This window comes from Podarcis liolepis (genome assembly GCF_965112155.1).
Source record: "Podarcis liolepis genome assembly, chromosome: 9".
Taxonomy (NCBI): domain Eukaryota; kingdom Metazoa; phylum Chordata; class Lepidosauria; order Squamata; family Lacertidae; genus Podarcis; species Podarcis liolepis.
The window spans coordinates 7683815-7696538 of NC_139564.1; the positions used below are offsets into that span (position 1 = coordinate 7683815).

General features: G+C 43.5%; 1 protein-coding gene across 4 annotated transcripts in view; it reads left to right on the forward strand.

Annotated features, from left to right (window-relative positions):
• Positions 1-12724, forward strand: part of LOC310685768 (catenin alpha-2) — a 408841-nt gene that overhangs the window by 241503 nt on the left and 154614 nt on the right. For all 4 annotated transcript variants that reach the window (XM_083458664.1, XM_083458666.1, XM_083458665.1 and 1 more), the window contains one exon: positions 10231-10311. In XM_083458664.1, the coding sequence (XP_083314790.1) occupies positions 10231-10311 (81 nt within the window). The remainder of the gene's footprint in view (positions 1-10230; positions 10312-12724) is intronic.

The following is a 12724-nucleotide window of genomic DNA, read 5'->3' on the forward strand; positions in this document are numbered from 1 at the left end:
TTCCTGCCTTCCAGTTCTGAGATATTAAGGAGAATTTCTTTAAAAGAATGATGATGTTTTCTAGTAGGACGGAAATACTGGGAATCATTTGAGGGTCATCATCCCCGAATAGTAATGCATGCCTTAATAAAAGAGTGTGATATTGAAGTTCTGAATGAGCTGTGAATAACGGTGCCATCTTCCTTGCTGATGATCTGACCATGGGTGGGAGGGAGTGAAGAGAGAAAGAGAGAGATGGAAGAAATGTACATTAAGGCACTATAGCTGCTAGATCGATAGATAATCTGTCTGGCTGTCTCTTCTTGGATAAATTACTGGGTAAATGGCACCGGGATGTTTTGGACATACAATGGGTAATAATATGTTAGTAGGTGAGCTGCCGGAGTGGTTTTAGCTTTCACTTGAATATCAGTTGCACAGACTCCACAAGGGAGCATTTCATTGTTGGAAAACAATGGCCCTTGTTTTCTAACTTTTTTTTTTTTTTTTTTTTGCAGAGCTATTTGAAAAAGCAGGAATATGTCTGTGTTATGAATCGATGCATTGTAAAATGCCTTATATTTGCGGCCGGTGCTTCTTGTACAGGAAAAGGAGGGCCTTGTTTCTTTAAAACCCCTTAATTCTAAGGCTCCCTTTATCTTGCTTTCATTACTAGAAGCACGATGGCACTTTGGTACAGCAGTAAACTTGAGTGACGTGTACTTTTCCTGCACAGCTTTTGTTGCCACCATTCTTTTAGCTAGTAAATGGTGTTCTTGCAAAGGTTGCATTTCTGAATGCAATTTTTGCAGATTCCAATAAAATCAGGACTGGATTCATGTCTGACTGATGCCCAGTGTGTGTGTGTATGCACACGCATGTGTGTGTGCCACACATACACAGAGAGAATGACTAGCACTTGTTGTCCAGTTTATGGAGCCAAATAATTTATGTGAGTTTCTTAAATCAGTGTATGCTTTTGACTGCAGCTTTGGGGAGTGTAATACATGTGTGTTTGTAATGGCCTCTAGGAATTTCATTCCAAATTCACAGATGTTGTTTTTTTTAGTTTTTTTTATTCAAAGTTATAACAAAACATATTTTCCAAAAACATATCCTTACCCCCCCCCATTTTTCCTCCCCCCACCCCACCCCCCGACTTCCCTCAGTTCCAGTCTTTGGTTTCTCCAAAAAAAAAAGGTCAATAACTTTGGGCAAAACTAAGAAACAACTTCAACAACCTTGGCCAAAAAGGAAAAAGAAAAGAAGCTCAGGATTGTCACTTTTTGAAATATGGCAACCCTATGTTAATGAAATGTTAAAGACACTAAGTATACTTTAATAAACACATATATTTCCAGCATACAACAGATGGCATACAAAAAAAGCTGCCAGCAGCTATGATCCATCACCTGTCCTTTTTTTCTTTCTTTTAAACTATTTAAACTATATGTATTCTAGTTCTCTGGATGTTTTCCTTTTCGGATACCTGGATCATAGGTTCAAGTAGAGTGGTTTCTTTCCCACACCAAACTCTCTCACACATTTAATTTCCCTACATATTAAGAAAGAGTACAACTGAGTGCCAGGTTATACACTGGGGGCAATTTGATCTATTAATAGTTATACAATATGGCTGCCCTTCTGTGATTCTGTGTCTCTCTCTGTGTGTGTTGATTGTACCCATTGCCAGATGAAAGAGAACATCATGTTAGTGTTAAAAGAAGTGTTAGTGTGAACATATCATTACAATAAACATTGTACAATAAAAAAGCAAAAAACCCAAACCAGCTTATAATGCTGTTTGTTCGCATTATATCAATACCCAGCTCTAATTTTTGTGTCTAGATGGGGAGCATACACATAAATACTAAGTGCCCAGTTTCCTTTTCCCACCCTTGTGGGAAGATGGCTTTCCAATCTCTCAAGCCAACCTGTCATAACACCCTCATTTTTGGGTGCGGGGAAGATCCTGTTGAGAGTTTCTGGAATGTGCATTTGTTTTGCTCTGGTTATCTCCCACTTGGACTACTGTGCAATATGCTCTATGTGAGGCTACAACTAATCCAAAATGCTGCTGCCAGACTGGTGACTGGGAGTATCCACCAGGGCCATGTAACACCGGTTCTGAAAGATCTGCATTGGTTCCCAGTACATTTCTGAGTGCAATTCAAAGTGTGGGTGCTGACTTTTCAAGACCTACATGGCTTCAGCCCTGTATACCTGAAGGAAAGTCTCCACCTCCATCGTTCAGTCTGGACACTGAGATCCAGCTCCTAGGACCTTCTGGCAGTTCCCCCATTGAGAGAAGTGAGGTTACAGGGAACCTGGCAGAGGGTCTTCTTGGTAGTGGTGCCCACCCTGTGGAGCACCCTCCCGTCAGATGTCAAGGAAATAAACAACTATCTGACTTTTAGAAGACAGGCATCCCTATATAGAGAAGTTTTTAATGGTTCATGTTTTACTGTGTTTGATATTTTAATTTGTTGTGAGCAGGGCTATTTTCATGAAAAAATGGATTCTGGAACTCTCCATCCTCTCCTCCTCCCTGCTGTGGGGCTCGCAATGGCGCCCACCTGAAAGGTGCTAGAACTGTGTTCCGGTGTGTTCCTGCTGAAAAAAAGCTCTGGTTGTGAGCCATCCAGAATGGCTGGGGCAGCCCAAGCAGATGGGCATAATAATAATGTCCCATTAAACTTTAATTAGTTTAATGCTAATCATATGTCCAGTGCGCTTCCGATGCCACAATGTCCCATTACAGCAGAGCATTTCGCACAGCGGCTCAAGAAGGGCTGGAGAGTCAGCATCTCTTCAATAAAGGAATCTTGGAGCAAGCGGTTTGGAACTCAAACAAAAAGGTTTATTTACACAAAACAAAAAACCCTGGTGAAGAATCACACATTTCAGCAAACACACCCCAAAAGAAAGGGGAAGGGGGAAAGGAAGGGCAAACACACAAGTGAGTTGACTATTTATACAAACTCACATTCCTGGAAGCTTAACGACCTCCAGCTGCTCAGTGACTAGAGCGTCTTGATTAGAGCTTCTTAACCCTTTAATACCAACACCCCCTCTCGCTCGTAACACTGAGCTGTACCAACCTCAATTCAAATTTAAACCTGAACAAAAACATTTATGAGATTGCGGACTCAAAGCTTTTGTAAAACCGTCTGCGAGATTTTCTTGGCTTGGACAATACTTTAGTTCAATTAAACCTTGTTTTACACTTTGGCATACATTTTGATAACGGATATCCAAGTGTTTTGTGTGTGCCTTGAATTGACCTGATTTAGCTAGTTTAATACAAGGTTGATTGTCTTCCCACACTCTGATAGGTAGGGAACATTCTCCAAACAATTCTTGTACCAGTTGCTTATAAAATTCCAGTTCTCTACATACATCTGATAATGCATTGAACTCAGATTCAGTTGAACTTAAAGCTATAAGTGATTGTTTTCTTGATCTCCAACCAATTAGTGCATTTCCAAATTTTATCGCCATTCCTGACACTGATTTTCTATCTGGTCCAGCATCTGCCCAACTGCTGTCGGCCCAACATTCAAGTTGTGTGCTGCCCTCTGCTGATAGTTTTAAGCGAAACCTTTTGGTAGTTTGGAGATACCTTAAAACTCTTTTTACTCCTTGCCAAGCATGCATTGATGGTTTTTCAGCTTGTCTACACAGCATGTTGACAGCATATGTTATATCGGGCCGAGTCCACTGTGCAATGTGGAGTAGACTGCCTATCGCTGACTGGTAAACCCCGGGATTACAGAACTCTGCCTGTTGCTCAGTTTGAGAATCCTTTGTGTAACTTAACTCCATTGGGGTTTTAACACCAGCACAGTTGTCCATTTTAAACCTTTCCAGCAACTGCTGGATCTTAGCTTCTTGGCTGAGCCAATAGTTCCCATCTTCATCTTGCTGAATTTTAACTCCTAGATAAACAGATACATTGCCTAGTGATTTTATCTGAAACTTTTCTCCAAGCTTTGTGGCAAATTGTTGTGCAAGTTTATTGTCCTTTCCACTGTATAATAAATCATCAACAAATATCAAGACTGCTTCTTGTTCACATCCCGAGCCTTTTAGATAAAGACACGCATCTGCTGCGCTCTGTCTGAACCCCATGCTCTCTAGAGCATCGTTTAAGCAGGAATTCCAATTACGGGCGGACTGTTTCAACCCATAAATGGATTTGTGTAGGCGCCAGACCTGGTTTGGCTTGTCTCCTTCAAAACCTGGTGGTGGCGTCATATAGACTTCCTCCTGTAAGTCTGCATTTAAATAAGCCACATTGACATCAAAATGAAACAGCTTATTTCCCTTCTTAGCTGAAGAGGCTAAAAGCATTCTTAACGACTCCGATCTTGAAGTAGGGGCATAAATTTGAGAATAATGAACTCCTTTGCGCTGTGAAAACCCTTTTGCAACTAGTCGGGCTTTATATTGCAACTCCTCAGTAGTTGTGGGCTTTAAACGATATACCCATCGACAACCTACAGCTTGTTGCCCTTTTGGAAGCTCTGTACTTGTAAACACACCGAGAGACTTCATTGAAGCCATCTCTTTTTCCATTGCTTCCTGCCACTTTGCGGCTTCTGAGCTTGGAAGCTGTTGTACCTCTACATAGCTATCTGGCTCACACTGTGCCATATTTACGTATACACTTGTCACCTTAAACCTCTCTGGCGGCTTGCCCTTTGTGGCACATTTTGACCTGCGCAATTGCTCCTCTTGTGCCCCCTCTGACCGTTGGCTGTCAGAATCTGTCTCAGACTTTATATCTGGACATGCCTCTAGGGATAAAGACCTCCGTTTAGATACTTCCCTTGGGCTTGGTGTTGCAGGCGACCTGCTTCGCTTTTGCTGTTTGCTAGGCCTACTGACTGGCGATGTTGGAACACTCTTAGATTCTGGCTTTTCTACCTTAGGAGAAGAACCTTGTGCCTGGTCAGAATCTGCATCTGAACCATGTGCACCATCCCCTTCTGGCTCATCACCCTCTGGACTTTCTTTCTCAGCATAAATGCCTAAATCATCTCTCAAAATGTCAGGGTTAGCATGTAAGTGAGTCCATCCGGATTGCTCACAAAATTCAGCGCTCCTACTGAGGACCACTCTTGTAGTATCCCCATCTGGGTTCACGAACCTCCAAGATTTGGCATGTGGTTCGTACCCACAAAAGATGAGTTTCCTAGCCCTTGGACTTCCCTTTTTCCTTAACGCTTTTGGGATAAGTACATAGGCTTGAGATCCAAACACCCGAAAGTAATTAACTTTGGGCTTCTTCCCATATAAAGCAAAATATGGCGTAGTATCAATTACCGAATTATATACTCGGTTCAGAACATGAGTAGCCGTCTTCCAGGCTTCCGCCCAGTAACTTTGAGGAAGTTTAGCATCAAACAACATAGAGTTTGCCAACTCTTGCAGAACCCTGTTTTTGCGTTCGGCCACGCCTCCTTCTTGGGGGGAATAAGGTGTAGACAGACGATGCTTAATTCCCTTTTTCTTAAAGAAATTCTGCAACACAGACCCGGTAAATTCTAACCCTCTGTCTGTCTGAAAAGCAAGAACTCTAGTACCGAATTCAAGTTCTACTGCATGAACCCAATTTTTAACTGTTTCTGCAGTATCTGCTTTTGTTTTGAGAGGAAAAAACCATGTAACCTTTGTTTTGTCATCTGAGAGACACAGTGCATACCTCGAACCTCCCATGCTAGCAACAGGCATTGGGCCACATAGGTCCATATGCACAAGTTGGAACACTTTGTCAGATTTCCTATTTGAACTGGGATAGCTGCATCTATGAACCTTCGCCCTTTTGCATGCAGTACAATCCAAATACTTAGTACATTTGTTCAATTTGCACCCTTCTGATAATTCAGGTTGTCTTTTAACATACTGAAAATTAATATGTCCCAAACGGCGGTGCCATAAATGAACACAAGAATTATGGGTAGGCGAGTTCACACAACCAGCATGAACCTGTTCAACTTCATCTGGACTTGTCTCAAAATAATATAACCCATTTCTGCATTTCACCTGCAAAAGAGATACGTTATTCTTTGAAATAGTGCAAACCCCATTTTCAAACACAGTTCTAAACCCATTTCTATCAAGTTCTGACACAGACAAAATACACCCCTTCATTCCCTTTAGCACATAGGCATCAATTTCTGTTTGCAAACACTTCAAAAACACTGTGCCTACGGTCTCTAAGGAACGTTTAGTTGAATCTGCCATTGTCACAACTTTAAGGGTTTGCAAATGTCTGCAATTCTGCAAACGGACACTAGATGGCGCCACCAGGTGGTGAGATGCACCACTGTCGATCAACCAGCGTAGATTGCTGCCTTGGCCACGCCCTTGCATCAACACCATTGCTGAAGCCATGTGCTGTGTGCTGTGGGAGTAGCCACGACCTCCTCCTCTTCTTCGACGTCCCCTGGAACTCCTTGTCTGGTAACTAGGGGTAACGGCCTTGGTGCTGTCTTGACCAGGTTCACGTGTACAATTCCTGATTAAATGGGAAGAGGAACCACAGCGAAAACAGTGTCTAGCTGCAAAAGCATTTACTGTGTTCTCAAACTCAGCATCCCCACTCTTAGGCACAGCATAACTCCCCTTTGAAGACAAACCTCTTTCTCTTTGCCTTTTATCCTGTTCATCAGCAAGTCGAGAAGAAATGTATTCAAGGGTTAATTCAGTTGAAGGCATAGCTTCCAAAGTTAAAGCTAGAGTCTCATAGCTTTTATCAAGAGAAGACAACAAAATGTATGACTGCTGCTCCATAGAGAAAGGAATGCCCAGCTGTCTTAGTTGATTAAAGGCAGACACCATTTTGGCAATATGTTCTTTCACACACGCTCCCGGTTGGAGACGTAAATCAAACAAACATCTTGTAGCATGGATCTTGGCCCCCGCAGTGTTTTTGGAATTTAGCCGCTGCAGAACCGTCCAGACCTCATGCGTGTTCTTTAACTCAGAAACATAAGGCATTTGCTCTGGTCCCACTGCCAAAACTAGTAGACCTTGGGCTTTCCTGTCGCGTTTCTGTGAAGCTGCCGCTGCTGCTTTGTCTTCTGCAGACGCGTCTGCAGCTGCCTGTAAAGGCGGTGCTTCAGTACAACTCCACAACTCTTTTGCTTCCAACCAAACCCTTACTCTAGCCTTCCAATCTTGCCAATTTTTCCCATTGAGTTGCGTAAATGGGACAGTAAAACTTTCCTGGGACTCTGCCATCCTCCCTGGGGCTTAGGAACGATACTCACAGACCTGTAGACCGTCTCCCAGCTGCTGAGGTGGCTCCTCGAGGAATAAGACGTCTTCCAGCGAGTACAAACTGCGCAGTGCCTCTTTAAAACTTTTCCTAGGCACGTTGCAGGACTCAAGCTGCTTTGAAGGCTTTTGTTGTCGGCAACCGCTTCTGTCTTCGCTCCAGTCCTTGCATAAATCACTCTGAACTGCACTCCTTATCTCCTTCTTGATGTACAAACAGCCATAACCTGTCCCATTAAACTTTAATTAGTTTAATGCTAATCATATGTCCAGTGCGCTTCCGATGCCACAATGTCCCATTACAGCAGAGCATTTCGCACAGCGGCTCAAGAAGGGCTGGAGAGTCAGCATCTCTTCAATAAAGGAATCTTGGAGCAAGCGGTTTGGAACTCAAACAAAAAGGTTTATTTACACAAAACAAAAAACCCTGGTGAAGAATCACACATTTCAGCAAACACACCCCAAAAGAAAGGGGAAGGGGGAAAGGAAGGGCAAACACACAAGTGAGTTGACTATTTATACAAACTCACATTCCTGGAAGCTTAACGACCTCCAGCTGCTCAGTGACTAGAGCGTCTTGATTAGAGCTTCTTAACCCTTTAATACCAACAAATAATAATAATAATAATAATAATAATAATAATAATAATAATAATAATAATAATAATAGATTGGATTATACTAGCAGTATATGTGAGCACATGGTAATTCTGAAGAGAGGGGAGGTGTTGTAGCTCAGTTTTCTACTGCGAATGCAGAAGTTACTCAGTTCAGTCCCTGGCATCTCCAGAAGAGGACTGGGGAAAGGCCCATGTCTGAAACCCTAAAAAGCCATTGATGCAACAATAGTCTTCATATATTCACATGCTCTTCTGTTGTCTGAAGTGTTGCACAATACCAGCTGCTATAGTGTATCCATTGTTTTATTTTCAAACACTTCTGCAAGTATATGTGTTGCTAATGAGGTCTGGGTCTTGGAGTTGTCTGCAACAGTTTGCTCAGATCTTCTGATGTTGCCTTGTGCTCATTGCACAAAGTCAGACTTTGTCTCTTGCAATTTCCAAGTGCTGCCAGCCACTCATGGCTGTTTCCTGCACTATTAGAAAATACAGGTAACTGATTCATTTTTTGTGGAGTTCATAGTAACCTCGGACTATTCTAGTTTTCAGAGAATAGAAGGCAGCACTAAGATTCAAACTGTGCTGTTCTTGGTTGTTGTTTTAAAAAAATGTGACAAGATTAACTAATCTTTAAAGATACAACCTTCTTCTAAAAAGCAAGATAGTACATACCCTGAAGTCATTTAAAGCTTTCCCTCCCTTAGACCTTTAAAGCTATCCTCTTTGCTGGTTTTTTTATTATTTGACCATGAACTATAAAATACAGTTTCCACCCTCCCAACTTCCTTAAAAAAAACCAAAAAACCAAACTTGAATTGAGGATCTTTTTGTGTTGATACTTCCTCCAAGGGGGGGGGGGATGTTTTAAGTGGAAGTTGCCTTTATCCTGCACCTAATGTCTGCCAATGTGAGCCTTGTTACCGTCGTAAGGAACATTTTCCTTCTGTCCTCAAGCTGTTTTGCTGCTTATTATCATGTTTTAACATCCCTGCTGCCTGGCAGGATGGAGATTAGAAGCTCTTAATATTCGTTTTATAGTGAGGAGTATTGCCAGATATTTTTTTTCCTAGAGCAAAGGCTACAGTACAGGGATATAATGCATTAGCACAAAACTTTGGTGCGATCTACTGAGTCACCTTAATCTCCCCTCTTCATCCTTTTATGATTTGTTTTAAAGTAATCTGCTGCACTCAGCAGTTATCCCCTTAATATTGGAGTTGAAAAACTTAATATAGGAAATAACTCCTGATTGGCGATGAGACAGAAGCAAGCAGTATAAAGAGGGAGGGCACAATCCTACAGGCCAGGATGTTTTCCCAGGAAGTAAAATGGGGGCTATGCAAGGCACAGCAAGAAGACATCCAGGCAGACTTATCAGCCAGGTAGCTGGAGGTTGGATGGAGGGTGGGAAGGTCTGAGATCAGGTGATGTGCTATCTGCTGTAGGTGATATTAAAAAAAATGTGGGATTTGATTAGGCCACCCATGTAGAGTGCAAGAGAGAGAGAGAGAGAGAGAGAAGAATAGAGGTGAAATGAAGGAGCTGAAAAGTAAAAGAGTGTTATATGTGTACAAATGATCTGATGTGTAGGAGAAGAACCAGCTGACAGTGGAGTCACGTGCATCTACAGAATGAAGGCTCTGGCAAGAAAGTATGGCCAGAGTTTGATCAAATGTCGGGGAGGATGCATTGGAGACCTTTGGGTTTTGCATTTGGAAGGTCACTCTTGATTTTACCAAGGGCTGTCCCAAAGGAGTGCAGGCAGCTAAGATAGGTGTTGGAATAAAGTCCCTCAACAGATCACACCTCTATAGTCCCAGACTTGTTTTGCTGCTAAATACATGGCATTTGTTCATATATCTGATACTAATGAGAACCACTCAAAAAGCTGAACACTCCCATTCCTGGACTGTGTTTCCTACAATCTAGGACACCACATTCATTCTGATGCATTTGTGTGCTCCTGGGTAGACAGATTTCCACTTCAGTGGAGGGCAGAGATGGCTCCTAGCTGTGATGGCTATGTTCTCCACCATCAAAGTAGTCTGAATACATGTAGCTGGGAAATGCAGTTCGGGAGAGTGTTGGTTCACTTGAATGCTGCTTGCAGACTTCCAATGGGCATCTTATTGACCACTGTGGGACCAAGAGGCTAGGCTAGATGGACCTTTAGCCTGATCCAGGTGGGCTCCCACATGTGATCAAATCTTTTTGTGTATACTGGAGTGGCTGCAGCTGGAAGGGAGTGATGATGTACATATTTTATGCAAGCTGAAGTTCCTAATGTCTTTTTTTTCATTGTGTTTTACCTAATTAATTTTTTCATTGTACTTTATCTTTTGAACAGACTGGAAGGAAGGAGAAGGGAGACCCACTTAACATAGCAATTGACAAGATGACCAAGAAAACAAGAGATCTACGAAGACAGGTACTTCTTGTTCACTGAGCTTTTTTATTATTTAATTTAAGGAAAGCTTCCATGCTGGATAGCCAGCTGCTGAGCCAATAATAGACCTAGAGAGATGTGTCCTATTTTAGCAAGCGTCTTCTCACACGTCTCAGTGTGGACTCTTTGCTTCTGAAACTGCAGGCTTCCAAAGTAGGCGCTAAGGAGTCTGGCAGAAGCGTGGCTTTGCAAAGGTCTCTTGCCTATCACCTGATTCCCGTCCCCCATTTATTTTTATTTTTTAAATATTACTATTGTCCCCTTCGGCTTATCAATTTTTGATGTGGATCACAAAACCATGCAAGCAGCCAACAACAATAAAATAAAATTAGCAATGGTGATATGAAGCTGAAAAAGTAAAAATGCTGTTTAAAGCAGAGACATTGAGGTCATCCTTGGGTGAAATTACATTTCTCAGGGGCTAGCAGAGCCTTTTGCCTGGGTGCCAGAGAGGGAAAGAAGAGACCTCATTCCCCTCCTTATGGTGGCTTAGCTCTGCCAGCCAGGTAAGCAAAGATTATGGAAAATAGGTTTGTTTGTTTTTAGAATGGAAAGGACTGGGTAGCAGGTGGGTACCCACTGAGAGAGGCAGATCGACTCCAGCAACAATTTAACAAGCTCCCTCTAGAGGGGACAATTTCTATTTGTATCCATCTTTTAAAAGCAGGTCCAACAAAAGAAAGTTACCGTATTTTTCGCCCTATAGGACGCACCGGCCCATAGGACGCACCTAGATTTGGGGGGGGGGGAAATAAAGGGAAAAAAATTCTCCCCCCCAGGCGCGGGGCTGGGGAAGCTCGGGCTTTGGCAGCTTTGGCATCGCTCTGGGAGCTTGCGGGGCTGGAGGAGGGGAAAGCCCTCCACCAGCCTTCTAGCCAAGTCGGGGGACAGCGGGAAAGGCGCACTGCGCCTCTCCCGCTGTCCCCCGAGTTTGCGGGGCTGGCGACGGGGAGGAGCAGGCTTCTCCCCCCGCCAGCCTTCTAGCCAAGTCGGGGGACAGCGGGAAAGGCGCGCTGCGCCTCCTGCTGTCCCCCCGAGTTTGCGGGGCTGGCGACGGGGCTCTCCTGAAGCCTGGAGAGCAAGAGGGGTCGGTGCGCACCGACCCCTCTCGCTCTCCAGGCTTCAGCGAAAGCCTGCATTCGCCCCATAGGACGCACACACATTTCCCCTTCATTTTTGGAGGGGAAAAAGTGCGTCCTATAGGGCGAAAAATACGGTACCTTAGTTTTTCAAATATTTTGTTTCTTTTAAATGCAAAAGGCAACATTGGAATCAATATGTTTCTCTTTTTTAACTATCTGTCAAAAGACGTTTCATTCACAGTCAATGAACTTCCCCAAAACGTCTGTCTCTGACAGCCCGTTCCCAGATTTGAGACGGTGAAAATTAATCTTTCTTTACTCTCTCTCCTGCAGGCTTAAACAATCTAAAATTCCCCCTCCTCTTCTCCTGCTTCCAAGAGGGGTTTTGGTAGTTTTAACTGAAGGAAATTTAGTCCTTTGTATACGACTTTCCAGACTTTAGCTTGCAGAATTTTGCTTCAATCTATTTACAAAAGCGGAAGGTGGACTTCCTGTTTAGAACCTTCCTGCTTCGGTGCCAAATTAAAATATTTTGTAGTCCAATTTTCCGTTCTACTCACGGGTAGTTGTTTAGAGTCCAATTGTCCACAGGAAAATGTCAGCACTCTCTGGCAACGGCTGTGCGGCTTCACTCTGTAAAAGTAGTGGTTGATTCAAAACACTGCGCCACTCATCCCACTTCGCTTCGGGACCCCGAAAAAGGGTTTCCCCGCGAGTAGGGGAGGCACTCTTGGTGTCAGCCGAATCCCACGTTCCCAGGCTTCCTCCGCCTGGGATTTTTGAAGGGTCTCCGCCTTCGTCACGGCTGCAAGACCCGATTTTCGCGGAGCGGGTTCCTCTCGGTCAGAGGAACTCCGCCATTGACGATGGCGCTAACCCGGAAGTCCATATAGTTACCTGGCAGGGGAGACACCTTGATCATATTATACAAATATTATTGGTTGGGAGCTAAACGTGATTTGTCAACTAAGCATGATAAGTGCACCATGGCCTCTTGCCTGCTCCTTTTAGTTCAGGAGGGGGAACCTTCAGGTCTAGGGGCCAAATACTGCCCCCAAGACTTTCTATTGGACCCTCAAGACTTTCCCCACAACATATTCACTCCCCAGATTCCCCCTGCATCTCAGGCCATGTCCATCATTGGCCCTGGTTCAAACCCTCCTTGAGTGTTTTTGCCTGGCTAGAATGTGGCCTCAAATTCTAATAATGCCCTTTGCTTGCCCGGATAAAGGATAAAAAGGTGTGTGTCAATTTGTGTAGAAACTAGTTTACCATACAAAGGCCAAATTTGCATTTGTTGCTCTGACCCCTTT